This window comes from Ranitomeya imitator, chromosome 8, assembly GCF_032444005.1.
Source record: "Ranitomeya imitator isolate aRanImi1 chromosome 8, aRanImi1.pri, whole genome shotgun sequence".
Taxonomy (NCBI): domain Eukaryota; kingdom Metazoa; phylum Chordata; class Amphibia; order Anura; family Dendrobatidae; genus Ranitomeya; species Ranitomeya imitator.
Genome location: NC_091289.1, coordinates 26075895 through 26098175, shown reverse-complemented (window position 1 = coordinate 26098175; position 22281 = coordinate 26075895). Strand labels below are relative to the sequence as shown.

Genomic DNA, 22281 nt, shown 5'->3' with positions numbered 1-22281 from the left:
ATAATCTTGCTGCTAAGGTTCAAAATATACAAGATTTTGTTGTACATGCTCCTATGTCTGAACCTAGAATTCCTATCCCAGAGTTTTTTTTCTGGAGATAGATCTAGTTTTCTGAATTTTAGGAACAATTGCAAGTTGTTTCTTTCTTTGAAATCTCGCTCCTCTGGAGACCCTGCTCAGCAAGTCAAAATTGTAATATCTTTCCTGCGGGGTGACCCTCAGAATTGGGCATTTGCATTGGCACCAGGGGATCCTGCGTTGCTCAATGTGGATGCGTTTTTTCTGGCATTGGGTTTGCTCTATGAGGAACCTAACCTAGAGATTCAGGCTGAAAAAGCTTTATTGGCTCTCTCTCAGGGGCAAGATGAAGCAGAAATATATTGTCAGAAATTTCGGAAATGGTCGGTGCTTACTCAGTGGAATGAGTGCGCTCTGGCTGCAAAATTCAGAGATGGCCTTTCTGAGGCCATTAAAGATGTTATGGTGGGGTTCCCTGCGCCTACAGGTCTGAATGAGTCTATGACTATGGCTATTCAGATTGATCGGCGTTTACGGGAGCGCAAACCTGTGCACCATTTGGCGGTGTCTTCTGAACAGGCACCTGAGACAATGCAATGTGATAGAATTCAGTCCAGAAGTGAACTGCAAGACTATAGGCGGAAAAATGGGTTGTGTTTTTATTGTGGTGATTCAGCTCATGTTATATCAGCATGCTCTAAACGCAGCCTACATCTCTTAAGAGTCTACAGAAGTTCTTGGGCTTTGCTAATTTTTATCGTCGTTTCATAACTAATTTTTCTAGTGTTGTTAAGCCTTTGACGGATCTGACTAAGAAGGGTGCTGATGTTGCTGATTGGTCTCCTGCGGCTGTGGAGGCCTTTCAGGAACTTAAGCGCCGGTTTTCTTCTGCTCCTGTGTTGCGTCAGCCAGATGTTTCGCTTCCTTTTCAGGTTGAGGTTGATGCTTCTGAGATTGGAGTGGGGGCGGTTTTGTCACAGAGAAGCTCCGATTGCTCGGTGATGAAGCCATGTGCGTTCTTTTCTAGAAAGTTTTCGCCCACTGAGCGGAATTATGATGTTGGTAATCGGGAGCTTTTGGCCATGAAGTGGGCATTTGAGGAGTGGCGTCATTGGCTTGAGGGTGCTAGACATCGTGTGGTGGTCTTGACTGATCACAAAAATCTGATTTACCTTGAGTCTGCCAAGCGTCTGAATCCTAGACAGGCTCGTTGGTCACTGTTTTTCTCCCGTTTCGATTTTGTGGTTTCATACCTGCCAGGTTCAAAGAATGTGAAGGCGGATGCTCTTTCTAGGAGTTTTGTGCCTGATTCCCCTGGAAATTCTGAGCCCACTGGTATCCTTAGGGATGGGGTGATTTTGTCGGCTGTCTTCCCAGACTTGCGACGTGCTTTGCAGGAGTTTCAGGTGGATAAACCTGATCATTGTCCGCCTGAAAGACTGTTTGTTCCGGATAGTTGGACCAGTAGAGTCATCTCCGAGGTCCATTCTTCTGCGTTGGCAGGTCATCCTGGAATATTTGGTACTAGAGACTTGGTGGCCAGGTCTTTTTGGTGGCCTTCCTTGTCGAGGGATGTGCGTTCTTTTGTGCAGTCTTGTGAAGTTTGCGCTCGGGCTAAGCCTTGCTGTTCTCGGGCCAGTGGATTGTTGTCACCTTTGCCTATCCCGAAGAGGCCTTGGATGCACATTTCCATGGACTTTATTTCGGATCTCCCTGTCTCTCAAAAAATGTCCGTCATCTGGGTTGTGTGTGACCGCTTTTCTAAGATGGTTCATCTGGTCCCCTTGCCTAAGTTACCTTCCTCCTCTGAGTTGGTCCCTCTGTTTTTTCAGAACGTGGTTCGTTTGCATGGGATTCCGGAGAACATTGTTTCTGACAGGGGATCCCAGTTTGTGTCTAGATTTTGGCGGACGTTCTGTGCTAAGATGGGCATTGATTTGTCCTTTTCGTCTGCATTCCATCCTCAGACGAATGGCCAGACGGAACGAACTAATCAGACCTTGGAAACTTATTTAAGGTGTTTTGTTTCCGCTGATCAAGATGACTGGGTTACCTTTTTGCCGCTTGCCGAATTTGCCCTTAATAATCGGGCTAGTTCTGCTACCTTGGTTTCTCCTTTCTTTTGTAATTCGGGGTTTCATCCTCGTTTTTCCTCTGGTCAGGTGGAGCCTTCTGATTGTCCTGGAGTGGACATGGTGGTGGATAGGTTGCATCAGATTTGGAGTCATGTGGTGGACAATTTGAAGTTGTCCCAGGAGAGGGCTCAGCAGTTTGCTAATCGCCGTCGCCGCGTGGGTCCTCGACTTCGTGTTGGGGACTTGGTATGGTTGTCTTCTCGTTTTGTTCCTATGAAGGTCTCTTCTCCTAAGTTCAAGCCTCGGTTTATCGGTCCCTATAGGATCTTGGAAATTCTTAACCCTGTGTCGTTTCGTTTGGATCTCCCGGCATCGTTTGCTATTCATAATGTGTTCCATCGGTCGTTGTTGCGGAAGTATGAGGTACCTGTTGTTCCTTCGCTTGAGCCTCCTGCTCCGGTGCTGGTGGAGGGAGAATTGGAGTATGTTGTGGAGAAGATCTTGGATTCTCGTGTTTCCAGACGGAAACTTCAGTATTTGGTCAAGTGGAAGGGTTATGGTCAGGAGGATAATTCTTGGGTGGTTGCCTCTGATGTTCATGCTGCTGATTTGGTCCGTGCATTTCATAGGGCTCATCCTGGTCGCCCTGGTGGTTCTCGTGAGGGTTCGGTGACCCCTCCTCAAGGGGGGGGTACTGTTGTGGATTCTGTTTTTGGGCTCCCTCTGGTGGTTACAGATGGTACTGGGTGACTTGTGTTCTCTGCGGTCTCTGGTGTCCACCTGTTCTATCAGGATATGGGAGTTTCCTATTTAACCTGGCTTTCTTGTCATTTCCTCACCGGCGATCAACGTATTCAGTGTGTCTTGTTACCTCTGCTTCCCGCTTCTGTAATCTTCAGGACAAGCTAAGTTTTTGATTTTCCTGTTCCACGTTTTGCTTTATTTTTGTTTTAGTCCAGCTTGCAGTTATGTGATTCTTTGTTGCTGGTTGCTCTAGTGGGCTGATATTACTCCTCATGTTCCATGAGTTGGCACATGAGTTCAGGTAATTTCAGGATGGTTTTTTGTAGGGTTTTTCGCTGACCGCGCAGTTCACTTTTGTATCCTCTGCTATCTAGTTTTAGCGGGCCTCATTTTGCTGAATCTGTTTTCATTACTACGTATGTGCTTTCCTCTCATTTCACCGTCATTACATGTGGGGGGCTGCTATTTCTGTGGGGTGTTTCTCTGGAGGCAAGAGAGGTCTTTGTTTCTTCTAATAGGGGAAGCTAGTCCTTCGGCTGGCGCGAGACGTATAGAATCATCGTAGGCACGTTCCCCGGCTACTGCTAGTGTTGTGAATTAGGTTCAGGATCGCGGTCAGCTCAGTTTCCATCACCCTAGAGCTTGTTCTGTTTTTTGTGTGCTTGTCCTTTTGTGATCCCCTGCCATTGGGATCATGACACTGATGCATCCCTTGCATTGCTGAAATGCTACGGTGTTTCAGAGAAAATATATTTCACTGATTCCGATGTGGACCATAGCTGGAGACAAGACTAGTCGGATACGTCCCCTGCCTTGCTGAAATGCTACGGTGTTTCAGAGAAAATATATTTCACTGATTCCGATGTGGACCATAGCTGGAGACAAGACTAGTCGGATACGTCCCCTGCCGTGCTGAAGCTCTAAGGTCTTTGAGAGACAATATCTTTTACAGATTCCGACGTGGACCATAGCTGGAGACAAGACTAGTCTGATGTCTCACCTTCCTTACTGAAATGCTACGATGTTTCAGAGAAAATATATTTTACCGTTCTGGATGTGGATCATAGCTAGAGACGAGACTAGCCTGACGCTGCCAATGCCTTGCTCTTTCCAGTGGCTTTGCAAGTGATTGACAAGTCTCTCCCTACATACACATGAAGGAGAAGCCTGTCAATCAGGGAAGAGCTGGCTGGGTGCGGTGTTGCGCTAGTCTAGTCTTCGGCTATGGTCCCCAGCCGAATATTCGAAGTATATGATTTATGAAACAACAGATCATTTCATGGACAAGTATACCTGGCTGCAAACTTGCAGCCAGGCTCTGATTCATGCTGCCTGAGGTTTGGGTAGCATGAATCAGGCGGAATGTTCAATTTAATATTAGAACTAGCTCCAAAAGCATGAAAGATCCATAAAGAACATGAACAACAATATTTTAAAACCAAGTGTATTTGTGCATAGACAAAATCTCTTTGTGTCTTTTAATTGACCCTTATTTGAATCACTCCGACTGAGTCCACATCCCAACAATTAACTGTGATATTAACATTAATATTCTGCTATCCAGATAGACTTTTTATATTAATTTCATTTTGGAAATCCATTTACATAATCAACTATAAAAGTGTGAAATGTTAAGTAAATCAGGAGAAGAAAAAAAAAAAAAAAGTCACAGATGTGTTTTGTTGCAATAAACCAATTCTATTTTTCAGTATGTAATGCAAGGCATAATTTAACAAATCATTTAAATTAGACATATTTCAGGGAAAAAAAAGCAATGGTTCTGAAAATTGGCTTCTGATACTTTCAAGACAGCAGGCAAAAGGCAGTAAATTATCTTTAGATTAGCAGATGGCAGATTTCTTAGTGCAGCAAATACTACCCGTTCCTAGCAGTCTAGCAGATGGAGTTGCTTAGGAGAAAGGAGGATCTTGTAATTCAAATCCAATAATTTGAGGTCCCTGTTAGAGGCCATCGCATACACATAATTGGACAATTTACAATATATTCCTATTTTTTATGGAGCAGTTTAAAAGAGATCTTTTATTGCAAAACCTAAACAGTGCTGAAGTGAGACTCGGTCCACAATGACTTCTTTTTTATTATTATTATTATTATTATTATTTTGGTTCAGCAAATTTTTGGAGTTCATTTATTTATTTATTTTAATTTTTTTTCCTTTTTATTTTGGAGATTATACACATAAGGTTCTGTTCATACTGGCATCACAACGTCCATTTATAATGGAGCCAAGACAGCTATACTACTGTAGATTTTGTTTCTAAATGGATACAAAAGGTCTTCTTTCTCTCTGAAGAAGCTCTTTGTATATTTAAATTCCCAGAGGAGCATTGCATAAGTCTCCTTACACCGGGTTGTACTCTCCTCAAGGAGAAAGGTGCCCACTTTGACCCCAGGTCAGAGGCCTCTCACCTAGCCAATCAGATCTCCTCCTTTTCACTGCGCAGGGCTAAACACCCTGAAACATATGTCTACAAATGGAGTTTCTGGTTTAGTTTCTTAGCCTAAGTCATATGGCAAGGCTCATTAAAGGGTCTATCTTGATTTTGAGGATTGCTACATTGCTACTTCCAATAGTTGTCAATAGAAATCAAATTCACTTTCTCTCTGAAGACGTTATTTGCAAATTAAAATTTCCGGAGGAGCATTGCACGGCCTATAAGTCTCCTTACATTGGTAAATTATTATCAAGGTATCAAAAATTGTTACTGGTTCTCTCACCTGTGCAATACACTAAGGAAATGATGATCTGTTGGTCCATCATCCCCCTCTTGCGTCTGTGTGCCGCCTCCTGTGTTGCTGTTACATTCCCGGCGCCTGCGCTGTGCCAACAGTTCTCGGGCAGGTGCAGTGCGTACTGCCTGGGAACTGACATCAGGCTGTCACGCCGGCGTGTTGCGGAGGCCCCAGATCCCGCCCTGCAGTGTGTTATGATGTATTCACGCAGCGGGGCTGGGAATCTGGCTCCTGCGCAGTGGAGCTGGTCACTGTGCTCCATTGAAGATAGTGCCGAAGTCTCACGAGACTTCACAAATCTCACGAGACTTTGGCACTATCTTCAATGGAGCACAGTGACCCACTCCACTGCGCAGGCAACAGATTCCCAGCCTTGTAGTGTGAATACATCATAACACATTCCGGGGCGGGATCTGGGGCCTCTGCAACACACAGGCACGATAGCTTGATGTCAGTTCTCAGGTAGTATCCACTGCGCATGCCCAAGAACTGTTGGCACAGCGCAGGCGCCAGGCATGTAACAGCAACACAGGAGGCGGCACACAGACGCAAGAGGGGGATGATAGACGGCTGGGAGGAGGCTGAAACAGGGGGAGACAACATACCTCTGTGACTCAATACAGGTATGGGGCACAATTTATAAAAGTCAATATTTCAGTGTTACTAGGGATCAGAAACATAAGAGCCATCTTCACAGAATGCAGCCTTAGTGCTGCTGAAGGTGGCTCTTTGACTTAAGAATGCCCGGGGTGGGTGACAAGTTCCCTTTAAAGGCACTTTTGTTGCAGTATGATTTTTGTTAGTGCACACTGTGTTTGAGTTCCACAAATTTGCCACCAAATTTTATCATTTCTGCAGGACACTGATGCAACAAATCCAAATGGAGAGTGCAATTTAAGAGCATTCTTTAAATAAAAAAAATCAAGTATTCAAAGCAATATTTGTGTTAACATTGCATTTGAACTTTCTTCTTGATGTATCTGAATAACCTTCACCTTTCAAAATGTTAACATATTTTCTTTTTTTAAACACGTTGACTAGAAAGTTATTATTAGTGGTCTTGAGCTGATTTTCCAATTTTTTACTGAACCCCTCATGCCGGAATAAGTTTGCAACTTTTTGTGCAAATTTTCTTTTTTCAAAAAGTCACAATTACTAAATCTGGCTCAACCCATTATCTACCAATGTCCTTTTTTTGGGGACGCCTAATCTTTAGCTTCTAGCAACTAAGATTTTATAATTTTTATAATTAGGTCCAATTTTTTGTGTTGTGTTTGTAAAATGAGTGTTTTCAAAATAGGAAATCATGTCATTGTCATTTTTAATTGAATATTGGGACGCCCTTTTCTGAAAAATCCCTACTTGTAAAAATTTTAATTTGGCAAGTAGTGGGTTAAAGCACATTTGCACAGCTAAACAAACCCACTTTCACAAGTGGTTAGAGAGGGATAAAATCACAAAGCTACAAATTTTAGTGTAAAAAATAGCATGGACCAAAATTTTCGAATTTTTGGCAATGGAAAAAGCTTTGATACATTTTCCTTTTAGCTCCTTTAGCTCCTGTTAACGCTTACATGTTTATGTCATTTCAAATTTTATATATTTTTTTATTTTCTACATTTATTTCTATTTATAATTTTGACATTACTCCTATATATTATAGAATCACTTTTTATTTATTATTTTCACCTATCGCGATTTTGTGTTTGAACTAAAAATTACACTCTTTTTTTCTGATAACTATTTAATACAACTTTATGTTTCAGTTTATATACAGGTACATGTGTTTTCTTGTCTTGTAGAAGATGAAACTGAATTAGTGCTATCCTCCCATGAACATGTATAAGATAAATAGAGAGGCAAGTAAATCTGCATTAAAAGACTATCTCCACTGACCTGTTACTGATGATAAGCCAAAACCAGGACTGGGTGATAAATATAGAAGTAGGGACGAGTTTCTATTATACTTTTCCTCTGATTGCTCCACTCCTGGTTTTGGCTTATAAATACTGATATAAAATACTGACCAAATACTGAACGTGTGAACGTGGCCTAAAACTCAAAAGAGTGAAGAAAATATTCATATCTGACATGATAAAGTTGCCCATGACATAATTTGTGCCACAGGCATATTTTTGCTTGAGGATAATGTCTCGTAACAACATAGAGGTGAAAATTCCATAATTAGTCTGACGGAGTAAAAAATCAATTATTTGTTAAAAATCGCAATGATTTTATCTTTTGTAAGTTGGGTACACATATATTAATAGACCATTAACATGAGATTTCTGTAGCCAGACAGTATATAGGTTGCAATATCCCTATCATAAAAACATTTCATTGGTTGACTCTCCTTCTCCAGACTTCCAATACATGTGCACATCAGGCCACAGATTATTTCACACGAGTAGGGCATGTTGAAATCTTGCATGCCCAATTATTTTTTTCCTTTGAAATCTGTGAAAAACTCGAGACACTCCCTTATACATTATATGGTCAACCAGTTAAGCAGAATCAGTGGTTTGGGATGACGTTGAAGTAACGTGTACAGGCACCTTAACGTACTTTACTATTTGGACAAGTCGTGTGCAAATCTTGGCTGTTTCAAGTTTGCCCAAACTGCCCAAACAATAGTTTATTGAATTTATTAGTAGACAGACTTTGCTCGTATCAGGATCAAAGGCGTCCTTATAAAACGACTATGACTGCTATACTTAAACAGGGTTGTCTGATCTTCTGATAAAAGTCTGAATACTGATAGTGTGCGGTGAGCACAATGTCAGGATACCCCTGTATAGCAGTCATATTACACATGTAAGTGACTGGCGTACTTCCGAACACTTTCTAACTAGACATGCTTGGCTTCTCTCAATAGAAGTAAATTGAGAGAAATCGAGTACGTCTAGTCGGCATGTGACAGCATGTATGCTCTCTCACTGGCAATGCCAGGGAATCCTGACAGTGTGCACATCACACACTGTCAGGATTAACAGGTAAATGACTGAAAACTTTTATCAGAAGATCCAATAACACCCTTAAGGTTCCGGTATTTTTCTTGGCAAAAATAGCTCTCCAGACTGTAATACTCTTGCTCGAATAGGTAAAAAGATTCATCTACATCCATATAGTTTCTTTTTACTGGCATCAAAGCAGACTAATCATCTAACCACTGTAAGGATTTCACTCACTCAGCTGCGACGGCTGACACTCAGGAGACGTGTTCCTTTAAAGTTCACTGGGTTTATTGCTTCATAAACCATGTGGCAAACAACAGAAAACAAAATAGCCTTTGGTTCAGGTAAAGATAAACAAGTGTCCAGTTCATCCGGCTCAGTCCTGAAGCCGTAACACACTCAGGAGGGTTTCACCTCCACACATATCTGCTGTGTAAAGGATTAGCCAGTCTTATAAAGAGCTAACCCCACCCAGTAACCCATCACATGATTAGCCATGTGGTCTGACATTACCACAGGTCCTGAAACACATATACAAGATTATGTGCAAGAAAGAAATACTCCGGGCTACATTACAGCAACCAGGCACTTATGTGGCACATACCTCCCATCGACTACAAACCCTTTAGCCATGCTACACCACCCACACTATCCTCTGGATCAACATGTTAGGCTATGGCAGTGTTCCCCAAATCTAGTCCTCAAGAGCCACCAACAGGTCAGGTATTCAGGATTTCCTTAGTATTGCACAGGTGATAATTGCATTACCTGGAAAGGCAACAATTCCATCACCTGTGCAATACAAAGGAAATCCTGAATAACTGACCTGTTGGTGGCTCTTGAGGACTGGAGTTGGGGAACACTGGGCTATGGGTTGAACTAGATGGACTTAAAGTCTTCCTTCAACCCTAAATACTATGTTACTATGTTATGTTACTAAGATCTGTTGCACTTGACAATAAACCCTGTGTTGGTAAGTACATGCTGGTTATGAACTGATGTAAAAAAATTAATTTATATGGGTGCTAGAGAATTTTTCCCAACAATTTTTCATGGTTTGTGGTTTCGAAGAAGAATGGATTGTACGGCTGTGCATCTGGCCAAACCCTACACATCAGTTCAACCTACCACTATAGTTCTGCAATACAAATGGTCTCAGAAATAATTACACCTCTTATAAGTCTTGTGTTATTATAAGTAATAATATTATAATCATGATTACTGATATTATTAAAATCAGCAATAAAAAAATATAGCGAATAATAATTTCACAAATATAGTAATAAATAAAATAAAAAGCAAAAGCACAAAAAAAATTACATAAAGCATCAATGAATTATGCAAATGTATCACATTATATTCTAGTATAACTTTACCATTCTATACGTAGAAAATCTTATAATATACTTTAACATCAATCCATCTCCGGATCATCCAGAACAAGCACAAAATTGTATCTAGCTAAAGCTTTATAAAACATTTTGTATTTTTGTTGCATGATTTTCCCCTTCAGTTCATGATATATTCTTGAATCATGTTTAGTGGCACTTTTTTTCTTAGAATTCTGAATTAAAATGTAATTAGTGATGAGCGAACGTGTTGGGATAAGGCATTATCCAAGCATGCTCGTGTGCTATTAGAGTGTCTTCGATGTGCTCGAATAGTATGTTCAGGTCCCCGCAGCTGCATGTCTCGCAGCTGTTCAACAGCCACAATGCATGCAGGGATTGATAACAAACAGGCAATTTCTGCATGTGTTGCGCCTGTCAAGACATGCAGTGTCTGCGACTCAAAAATTGTTCGAACACGCCCAAGATATTCTATTAGTACATGAGCATGCTCGGTTAACACCTTATCCGAGCACGATTGCTCATCATTAATTTAATCAATACATCCTGAATAAGGTTGAGCGAAATGGGTCGGCCACTTTCAGAAGTCGCCGACTTTTGGCAAAGTCGGGTTTCATGAAACCCGACCCGACCCCTGTGTGGGGTCGGCCATGAAGTCGGCGATCTTCTGAATGTGGTATCGGAATTCCGATCCCGATTTCCGATATGTTTGCAATATCTGAAATCGGTATCAGAATCCATATTTAATGTAAAATAAAGAATTAAAATAAAAAATATCGCTATACTTACCCTCTGACGCGCCCTGGTACTAACCGGGAACCTTCCTTCCTTCGAATCAGCGCTTCCAGGACCTTGTGGTGACGTCGCGGTGACGTCGCGGCTTGTGATTGGTCGCGCGGCCGCCCATGTGACCGCTCGCGCGACCAATCACAAGCCGCGACGTCACCGCGATGTCACGCAAGGTCCTGCAAGAGCTGATTCTTAGGAAGGAAGGCTGCCGGAAAGAAGCTTAGTACCAGGGCGCATCAGAGGGTAAGTATAGCGATATTTTTTATTTTAATTCTTTATTTTACACTTAAATATGGATCCCAGGGCCTGAAGGAGAGTTTCCGCTCCTTCAGACCCTGGGAACCATTGGAAACCCAATGCACTGCATTGGGTTTCGAGTTTCGGCCGACCCCGACCCCGACTTTTTTATAGGATCGGCCGATTTCACTCAACCCGACTTTTGAAAAAGTCGGGTTTCGTGAAACCCGGCCCGATCCTATAAAAGTAAAGGTCGCTCAACCCTAATCCTGAAAGATAAAAGTAAACCATAATGTAAGAAAAAAATACATACAGTCAGTACGGAGAAAATCATTCAGGAGCTGAAACAACGGAAAACTGTCCCAGGTGTCTGGTGGCTGCACCTCCAAAGCTGCATCCATATCCACGGCAAAAAGGGAAAGGAATGTCTCTGCATGTTCTACCATTAAGTCTGACCACCAAGCAAATGCCTTTAGGTACAATAAAAAAAAAAGAAAATCAGAAAAATAAAATCAGTTTATGCCAAAATTTGGAAAAATTTCAAATCATTGTCCCCCAGATTTTTCAAACGCAAAGGTTCAAAGGAAAGACCATTGTAAAGAGAACTGTGCACATCTAAAATAGTCAACGGCAGTGAGGGGATAAAAGTGAAATTCAAAAATTCTAAAAAGAAACAAGTTCCCTTTACAATGCAAATCAAGGTATCTGAGGTCATGCTCAGAATTCAAGGTTCAACCATTTCATTCTGTAGTGTAGAAATTTGGCAGATTATCTTGAGTTTCTTCACTGATCTGCTTTTTTTTTCAATTATTAAAAATCCAATTTGTTACCAATTTATAATCAAATTGAATTGTTTATACAGATCTAATTTTGGGGGGATATTTGAAAAAACTTTACAAATCTTTAAGACAACATAAAAAAATAAAATAAAAAACCTGTCAGTGAAGTAACTCAACGTCATGCTCATGGGAGTTAAATTAAAATAGAGAAATTGTTTTCATCGAAGTGTCATTCACATCGTACAGAGCAGAGATGTGAATGTGTTTCAGACGCATGCGTGTTGCTTTTTTTATGTTTCTTATATTTTCGGAAGAGCATGCAGAATGAGTGACTTATCTATTCTTACACACTTGTCTGAGAGTCAGACATATTGAAAATTACTTAGAAGAAATTATATATATCCTTGAAAGTCTGATAGGACCAGAATACAGTTTTCATTTTCCATCTACAGGGTAAGTATCAGCGGAGGCTAGCCGAGGACATGTTCATTCGGTGACATAACCAGGGCCAGGTTAAAAACATAACACTAAATAATGCATTCATAGAAAAAAATAAAGCTACAATCTATACTATGCTAGAGTATATACATGTAATATATAGAAATAGTTATTAGCGTTTTATTTTTTTATTTTTTTCCATGGTTTTGGACCCAACGCATGATCACTTACCTGGTAAAAAGAAATACTGGAGTGTATATATATAAAAATATATACCTGCAGGAATTTTCTTTCTGTAAAGCATTTTAGCCCTCACTAATGTGGACTAAGCAGTATTAATATAATCATTTATTATTAACTCAAGTACATACTTACCATCAAAATCTGCGACATTTAGCTATGCCATCAAAAGATCAAAATATTCAGAAAGGCTCCAAAATGCTGACTTTTTGAGAGTGTTTTTACTAACCCTTTTCCAGTCTGGTTCATGGGAAGACTGTTGACAAATAAGCTAGTAGTATGGTAATATTATTTTAAAGGGTTTGTCCACTACTGCGTCAACCCCTTCTCAATCCATATGTTCCCCCTTATAAAGTAATAACACTTCTCACCTCTGGAGCTGGTGCAGTTCTAGCAATGTTGGCATTGGTTCTTCCAGGGATCACATGACATTATTGCGTCAGGCGATCCCTGAGGCCAATCAATGGCTGCTTCAGTCTCCTCAAATTCAGAAAAATCACATAAAACCGGAGGAAGTGAGAGCTTTAATAATAATAATCTTTATTTTTATATAGCGCTAACATATTCCGCAGCGCCTTACAGTTTGCACACATTATCATCGCTGTCCCTGATGGGGCTCACAATCTAAATTCTCTATCAGTATGTCTGTGACGACCCCAGGGTTATCCGCATTTTCCACGTGAATATGCTGAAGCCCTATCGGGAGCACCCTGAAGAGGTAGTGGCCATCTGTGCACCTGAAGCAGAGGATTTAGCCGGACTTCCCTTGCCGGATGTCTTAGGGGAGAGGAATCAGTCTAAAACATGGGACCAGGTACACTGGGATGAAGACTTAGGTCCCCGGGAGAGACAGCAGGCGGAGGAGTTGTTGAGGCAGCGACAGAGGATGTTTTTGGGGAAACCCGGGTACACTCACCTGGCACAACACAAGGTTGAGACCCAGGATCAGACCCCCCTGCGACAACCCCCTTCCGCCTCCCTGAGTCTGTACAAGAAGGAATGCGACAAGAGATGTTGCGTTTAGGGGTCATTGAAGAGTCAGATAGTCCCTGGGCATCCCCCGTAGTGTTAGTGCCCAAGAAGGATGGGACTACACGGTTTTGTGTAGACTATCGTAAGCTCAATGAGAAAACAGTGACGGATGCGTATCCCATGCTGCGTGTGGATGAGTTGTTAGACCGGCTGGCGTGGGCAAAGTATTTGACCACCATTGATCTATGCAAAGACTACTGGCAGATTCCCCTTAGTCCTGATGCTATTCCCAAGTCGGCATTTGTCACCCCGTTTGGCTTATTCCAGTTTCGAGTTATGCCATTCGGGATGAAGACTGCCCCGGCGACCTTCCAGAGGCTGGCTGACTGGCTTCTTGATGGTCTCCAGGACTATGTGTGTGCCTACCTGGATGACATCGCCATCTACAGCGCGACATGGGAAGAGCATCTAAATCACCTAGAGACAGTATTAGACAGGATCCACAAGGCCGGAATCACCCTGAACCCAAACAAGTGTCACGTGGGCAAAGCAGAGGTTCAGTATTTAGGGCATTGTGTGGGAAGTGGGAAACAGAGACCAGAACCAGCCAAGATTGAGGCCATAGCCAAATGGCCCAACCCACGCACTAAAACCCAGGTCATGGCATTTCTAGGAACAGCGGGGTATTACAGGAAATTCGTTCTCAATTACAGCAGCGTGGCCAAGCCCCTCACTGATCTGACCCGTAAGAACCAACCCCGCCAGGTAACCTGGACCCCAGAGTGTGAGGAAGCCTTCCGCCAGCTAAAGGACGCCTTCACCAATACCCCTGTATTGGCTGCACCCGATCCAAATAAACGTTTCCTGGTTCACACAGACGCTTCTATGTTTGGACTGGGGGCAGTACTAAGCCAAGTCGGGCCGGACAGCCAAGAACACCCGGTAGCTTACCTGAGTCGGAAACTACTGCCCCATGAAGTGAGCTACAACCATATTTGTATGGATGACAGTTTTCCCTCCTAACGGACCATAATCCCCTAGTCTGGCTTAATCGGGTCTCCGGAGACAACTCCAGATTACTGCGGTGGAGTTTAGCCCTACAACCTCTGGACTTCACCATCCACTACAGACCCGGCAAACAAAATGGTAATGCCGATGGACTAAGTCAACAAACGGAACTTGTACCAACCCCATAAACTTCGGTCATCCCCAAACCGATCCGTTAAGGATCAGACTGTGTATGCCGATCCCGTCGCTGAAAAGGGGAGCCGTGTTACAGAACCCCAGCACCAAGAATATGTTATGCTATATATATTATGTATAATAGGTTCCATGTGAAATGCATCAGTCCACAGGCTGCATCCCTGGGCAGAGGGGACAAGATATTCTCCTTCTGACCTCCCCCACCTTTGTAATTCCCACAGTAAATACCAGCAGGCTCCGGCCCCCTGCGGCTATTGTAATGTATGTCTGGCCTGTTTTTTCTATTGGCCTGCCCTGTGTATCTGTGTTATATAGTCTGTTTGCTGTGAATAAAGTGTGTTCTTTTAGACTGGAAATACGTGGAGTAGCAGTCAGCTTTTATATGCTCCCATGTAATCAAGGAATTCCAGCCAGCGTCCTTCATTCAGAATCCAGCAAAAGCAGAGTGGACCTCCTGAAACACGGGGGGTGCTGAAAGAGGTACTACAGCACAGTAGACCCCGTTACACCAGTAATTACCTGGTCATGAGTTTTTAGACCGGTCATCACTTGGTCAAAAGTGTAAAGAAAAGAAGACCACGATTGGACTGGTAACACAACCATGATTTTTCACAACCACCAGTATATGCACATTGTTTTGAAATATCTTGGCCAAAAATCTGACAAATTATGGAGATGGGAAAAACTCACTCCAGTGGAAAATCTCATGTACCATTCATGGGTTATGTGCTTTATCGGTAGGACCTCCTACTGGGTCCAACGCAATAAAATCCTAAAAGATTTGAGGCACCAAAATATTACTCTAAAAATTCCATGATTATTTGAAAAAAAGACACAACAATAGAAAGCTATATTTCCTACAAAACGAAATGTTGTCTTACTGTTGTGTCTTTTATTAAACAATCGTGGAATAAAAATCACACTTTTTAGGGATCATCTTTTGGTACCTTTGATCTTTTGGAATTCCATTATGGAGATGGATGCAAACAACAGACATGGAATTTCAGCACTCTCTAAATGTTATCTGTGTGTTATCTGGGATTCTGAGCAATTGGATTCAGTAGGTGGGAATTCAGTTACTCGCTTTGCGCACCACATATCCGGTTCTTTGGGAGGAGAGTTTCTAAATGTGGATAGGGGTTTAAATATAACATGTCAAAACTGTAGCGGCATGATCATGGCTTGAGAGTCAATTTACTGGCATAATCATTGTGTGTGGTGCAGGAAATAACAGATTTGGTACAGAAAACTAATCACTGGTATAATGTTTTTGGAGAAATTCAATGTTGGATAAAAATGTTGGGTAAGAAAGCATAAATATTGGAAATTCTTTACTCTTTACTTAGTTTGTAGAAAAAATAGATGTATCGAACAAATCCTAAAAGTGATTTTAAAAAATGTCAACATATTTTTGAAAAGGCAAAACCAAAATAATTAGGTTTTTTCAGATTTTCAGAACTATATGTACATTTGGTGTATTTTTATGCAACCTTTAAAGTGATTGTCCCCAATTGGAAAACCTTTTTTTTCCCCATAGGCTTTAAAAAAAAATCAAACTAAGCTTTACATAGCCTCCCCAGATCGAGCACAGTGTGACGTCATATTGATAATCTTTAGCCAATTACTGGGCTCAGTCATGTAACATTTCAGGGAAGAAAAAAAAGAATTTGCGATTAATGAACAGAATGACATTTTTATTCTCAGTAAATCAATGTTCTGTTTGGTAACAAGATTAATTTAGTCCTAATATTTTTTTTACAATGATTTTTCAGTTATGTCACATATTTGTCATAATATGGCATAGCAAGAATACTGAGTGATGTACGAAAGTGAAATATAATAACCACTTTGCTGGCTTTGAAAAATGTGTAAATTATTAAAATAGACATTGAGAATAAATGGCGCTATGGAGACTTTTCCGTAACTTGTCTTGTTTACTCTAGACAAAATTGGAATATTTTGTCAGTGGAAAATCAATTGAAGGTCCATGTCCAACAAGTAAAATTTTTTTTAATGAAACATAAAATACTGATCCTATTATTATTTTTAATATGATTATGTTTATACTTTAACCCTTTTGTGATTCCGCTTTTTTCCCTTTGTTAATTTTTGTTTTTTCCTTCCTTTCTTCGAGAGCCATCATTTTATTTTTCCATCCACATTTTTGCAGGACGAGTCGTCCTTTTGAATGATACCATACATTTCATCAGGTGATGCACTGTAAAGCGTGAAAAAAAATTACAAGTGCGTTGAAATTGCAAAAAAAAAAGTAGAAATACATAATTGTTTCATTTTTTTTAAAGTGGTAAAAAATATATTCGGAAATTTGTAAAAAAAATTGCTTTTGTTTCCATTTTCCAAGACTGGTAACATTTGACATTTTTCTAGGTATGATGCAGTTTGAGGGCTTATTTTTGCACCCCGAGCTGACATTTTTACTGATACCATTTTCGAATAGATAAAATGTTTTGATGGCCCTTTATTGAATTTTATTGCAGTGTGGTGGTGGCCAAAAACATAATCCTGGTCTTTTTTATTTTTTCTCTCATTACGCCCTTTACTGATCAGATTAATTTATTTTATATTTTGAAAGATGAGACTTTTACGAGTGCAGCGATACCAAATATATGTATCTTTCTTTTTTTCTATTTGTTTTATTTTTAAGGGGGTGATTTGAACATTTGTGTTTTTCTAATTTTTTTCATAGTTTTAAAAACATTTTATTTCCCTTTTTACTGTATTTGTTAGTCCCTTTAGGGAACTTGAAGCTGCGATCATCCATTTGCTTGGAGGATACATAGCAGAGCATCAGCTATGAGTAACGAAAATCATAGTCTCTTTTGAATGCTAGGTAAATGTTGGCTTTCATAAAAGTATCATAATAACAGGTGCCAGGATCTTAAGCAGACCCCTGACTGTCATGACAACCCATCGGCGACTACCGATCACGTAATGGGTGTGCTGATGGGCACATGGAATTACAACGCCCCGTACCAGTGCGTGCTAAGTGCTGCGGTCCGGCTGTTAGAGGCAGATGATGGCTGAATAAACCGGCCATCATCTGCTGGGAAAGATGCAGGCTTGGCTTGCGAGCCCACATCAAAGACAGGGACACGACATATGACGTTATTGTATGTCATATGTCTTTAAGGGGTGCGACTGTTAAAACTTACAAAAAGTTATTTTTGTTTTTCAAAAATATTTTGGTATTCAAAAAATCCAAAAAATTCTACATTAGGTAAGAAAATATTATTAAAATCCAATGGAGAGTTAAAAATATATTCCTAATTAAAATGCACATGTATTTATTTTTTATTGAAGAAAAGCATAAAAATACACTCCAAAATTAGAAGATACAAAATATAAAACATCAGCAGAAAGCAATTTATGTTCAATGTAACTCTACTGTTAAAAGTTTAAAGAAGATATAGAATCAGGGACCAAGACGTTATTGTCACTCTTGAATTATGGAAGGTTGACTTCAAACTGATGTGGATAAAACAGGAGGATCAGGAAAGAATAAACAAAGACTGGGTTGTGCTAGGGAACAGCCGCAATGCTTGTATAATACGCCCATTGCCGCATGCATGGAGTAGATTATCACTACACACTTCGATTTTGAGGGGCAACTAGGTTTCACAGGCAAATCTACTTGATCTGGCTGCTACACTACTTATGTTACTACTACAAAGGAAGCAAAAAAAAGGATAAAATCCCATCAAAAAACATGAAGGACATGCACAAGATATGAGAGCAGGTGACTCAATTTGTTGAGCTTAACCACATACCTCTTTTCCCTGTCGGGATCATCCAAGATAGAAAGAACAGTGAAAAAACAGGGAGTAAATTTAAATATGCAAATCAGGCAATAGTTGGGTCTTTCGGACTATTCATTAGCTTCATGGTAGTGAATAGTGATAGAAAAGCTATCATCGTGATTCAAATGTCATCGCAAACCATATTTCCAGTTATCAAAAAATATCATGACATTTTAACAAAAAAAAGTAAAAAACAAAATATATAATGTGGAGGAAAAATAATCGAAATTTAAAAATGTTGAGATTTGGGGAATGCGGGGAATTGATAGAAAAATATTAGGAGTGATGATGTCTAAGATTGTTAAATAAATATAAAAATATAATTGGAATTGTACTGTGAGTTCAGATGATTAAGATAACCAACTTGCTTTTTAAACCATTATTTTTTTTTTAACAATAGTTGACATTTAACCAAACTCAAAAATTGAATGTAATTGTTTATGATCGAACAATAGTAGACATTTAACAAAAACCCTAAAATTGAATATGGTTGTTTGTAATCGAACAATAATAGACATTTAACCAAACTCTAAAATTGAATATAGTTGTTTTTGATAGTGTAACACAAATTTCACAACCTTAAAAAAGGAAAAAACCCACATCCCTTAAAAAAAATTACAAAAGTTGTAAAAAAATATCAAATTTCAATTTTAAAAAATGCCCAAATATAAGATTTAGATCATTTCAATTAATACAAAAACTTGATGGTGAAATAATTTGGTATCAACCCTATGATGAATTTCCAATTATTTTAAAACCACTTATATCCTTCTTGCAAAAAAACCTTGCAAGTCATTAATGTTCTAGAGAGAGCTCTAGAAACTAACCCATCACGACATTTTTTTTTTTATAATAGGTAGGTCCTCACCTCGGCATGATGTTCTTCATTTTGCTGGAGTACTTCAATGACAAGCTCTGCCAGTCTTATTGTGTCTTCTAACTTTTTGGCAGGAGTTACTAAGCGACCTACGTTTTCTGAAGTACAAGAAGATGAATTAGAACTTCAGTTCTTGGGATGCATTTGGATATTTCTCTGGTTAGTCAAATTCCAGGATATTGGATAACTGTTTAATATCATGCATGATTTTTTTTTTAAAGGCTACAAATGAATAAGAAATATTAAAGAAACTCTAAATTCACAATTATTTGTTGAATTTCATAAACAGTGCTCCAGCTTTCTATTCTTCCTTGTGGAACCACAAATTTGTCCACAACTTTTTATTCCACATTTCATACCTAGAGGTATATAAATCTATTTGTGTACTGTAGGGAGATTGTTGCATCTATGTTAATCATGTTACTTTTTCATATTGTAATTTGTATGTGAATCAAGTAAAGAGAGTTTTTTTTTTTTTTTTAAATTTTTAAGAAATATTCCTAATTCACAGCGCTAGATATTTTTGGAGTATTTTCTATTTGGAATATATCCTGTAAGGCAAATTATTCAATAGACTCCAGACAAAATATATAATCGACTTTATCTTAAAAGGAACTTGTCAGAACAAGTAATGCCCATAAGGCGCCACAACAGCCATATACTGTGGTAGATACATTTTCTAAACATGTCTTTATACCTAATATAATTTGCTGTATTTTGTTAAAAATCGAAGTTTGCACATAGTATGAGTCACAGAGGAGGTGGCAACCTATGTGTGAATATATACTGCTGGTTCCTAAACATACCTTTTGAGGCTTGACTGATGTCCCACACGCTGCAGGATATGTGATTACAAGCCAACTTAAAGCAGATGTACAGTAAAGCAAGATTTACTAGTTTTGGCTTTATCTATGCAAAGCAAATGCACTGGATGCTGCTGGAGCTGGTTTGTATTAACTTTATCCAGATCTCTAAAAAATCAATCAAGCCAGAAAGCAACAGCATGACGCCAGCGTGACTCTTCAAAGGAGCGATACCCTCATCTCAAGCCAAAAAAAGACAGCATGACTCTTTAGGGAAGTGACACCACCACCTCAGCCAGAAATGGACAGAGTGACTCTTCAGGGGAGTGACACCACCATCTCAAGTGAGAAAGGGACAGCATGACTCTCTAAGCCAGCATGACTCTTCAGGGAAATTACTCTGTCATCTCAAGCCAAAAAGGGACAACATGATTTTTTGAACTAGCATAACTTTACAAGGAAGTGGTGCCACCATCTTAAGCCAGAAATGAACTGCATGACTCTTTAAGCCATCCTAACTCTTCACGGGAGTGACAGCACCATCTCAACCCAGTAAGGGACAGCATGATTCTTTAAGCCAGTGTGACACTTTAGAAAGGTGACACTATCATCTCAAGCTGGAAAGCAACAACATGACTTTTTAAGTCAACTTGACTATTCAAGGAAGTGACACAACTAGCTCAAGCCAGAAATGGACAGAATGACTCTTTAAACCGGTATGACTCTTCAGGGGAGTGATACCACCATCTCAAGCCAAAAAAGGACAGCGTGACTCTTTAAGCAAGGAAGACTCTTCAGGGAAGTGACACCACCATCTCAAGCCAGAAAGAGAGAGCATGACTTTTTAACCATTGTGACTCTCCAGGAAAGTGACACCATCATCTCAAGCCACAAATGGACAGCATGATCCTTTAAGCCAGCATGACTCTCCAGGGAAGTGTCACCGCCTCCATGACTTCATACTGCTAATAAGCATACAGCTTCTGCTAAGTTTAACTTTTTCTTTAACAATACAGCAGATGTTTAGAAAACTAATTTCCATCAGTATAAGGATATGGCTGTGGTGGTCCTTTAGGCATGTAATTTGTACTGACAATTTTCTTTCCCCCATAACTATTCCTGTTCATTAGCTTTGTTTGGTTTTACAGCTACGTGCAACTATGCTACTTGCAACTATGTGCAAGTTGAAACTTTTAGCTTTTTGTCTACATTGGTTTTGTAGTCAGTTGCCATTGTTACTTATTGGCATTCAATCAGCTAACTACCAGCTGGAGCACTGATACCGCAAAACATAAGAAATCTATTAAAGGGTAACGATCATTTCAAAAAACTTTTGACGTATCCTAGTGAAATGTGGATGACAAGTTTTGTCCGGTGAGGTTTTTTGTGCTGAGACACCGACTAATCAGCAAAATGAAATAGACGAAGCTCTCAATATTATTTCTGATTGGCTCCACCCATATGTCCCAGGATTCATATTTTCTATGGATCTGTACAACTCTTGCTCTGTTGTTCCTTAGGAGAGCTGAGCAAAAAAAAGAGATCTTAAATGATTTGATCATTTAGTGATCATCAGGAGTTTCAACACCCAGATCACATCGGTCAAAACTTTTACATGTCTCTATGATATTCCAAAAGTTTTTCTAAAGTGATAGGTACCCTTTAAGAAAACAGTTAAAATTTTATTTGAAACTCATAAACATTAACATTATCATGCAGAATGTTATGTAATAACAATGTTATTTTGTGCTGACATTCAGATTGGAAAATGCTGCTGGTGCCGGACAGATCTAGACAGAAATGAACATATCGAGAGGAAGTGCTTGGAAGCCGATGTTGAAACTAAGCTATGTTAACCACCAAGGTGCTGGAAGAAAACAGCAAGGCATTGTAATACACTGTGAGTCCTTCCAATGCCTAAGTGGTTCAGGGAGAAGAGGTTGGGGAAGGGAAACTAGGCTAAACAAATCAAATGTAGTAAAGCCGATACAGTACTTGGAACTGGTTTAGGCATGCCTTTGAGCCTTTGATTTAACATGTTAGCCTGGGTTTGACTGGGTGGAGGCACAGGTGATGGCTTTGGTTTAGGCCGATGAACTGGTCATGCATGGTGGAGAAAAGAGTACAAAGTAAGGAGGAGTGAGAATATACATAAAGATGACAGGACCAAGCGTGTCAAAGGAAAGACAGTGGAGATGACAAAAGAAACAAAATTGCAAATTATCTACACT

The 22281-nt window shown here is 39.9% G+C and overlaps 1 protein-coding gene across 23 annotated transcripts in view; it reads right to left on the bottom strand.

Annotated features, from left to right (window-relative positions):
• Positions 1–22281, bottom strand: part of CADPS (calcium dependent secretion activator) — a 548041-nt gene that overhangs the window by 133576 nt on the left and 392184 nt on the right. For all 23 annotated transcript variants that reach the window (XM_069736610.1, XM_069736601.1, XM_069736611.1 and 20 more), the window contains 2 exons: positions 19239–19345; positions 11234–11390 (listed from right to left, as the gene is read on the bottom strand). In XM_069736610.1, coding sequence (XP_069592711.1) covers positions 11234–11390; positions 19239–19345 — 264 coding nt within the window. The remainder of the gene's footprint in view (positions 1–11233; positions 11391–19238; positions 19346–22281) is intronic.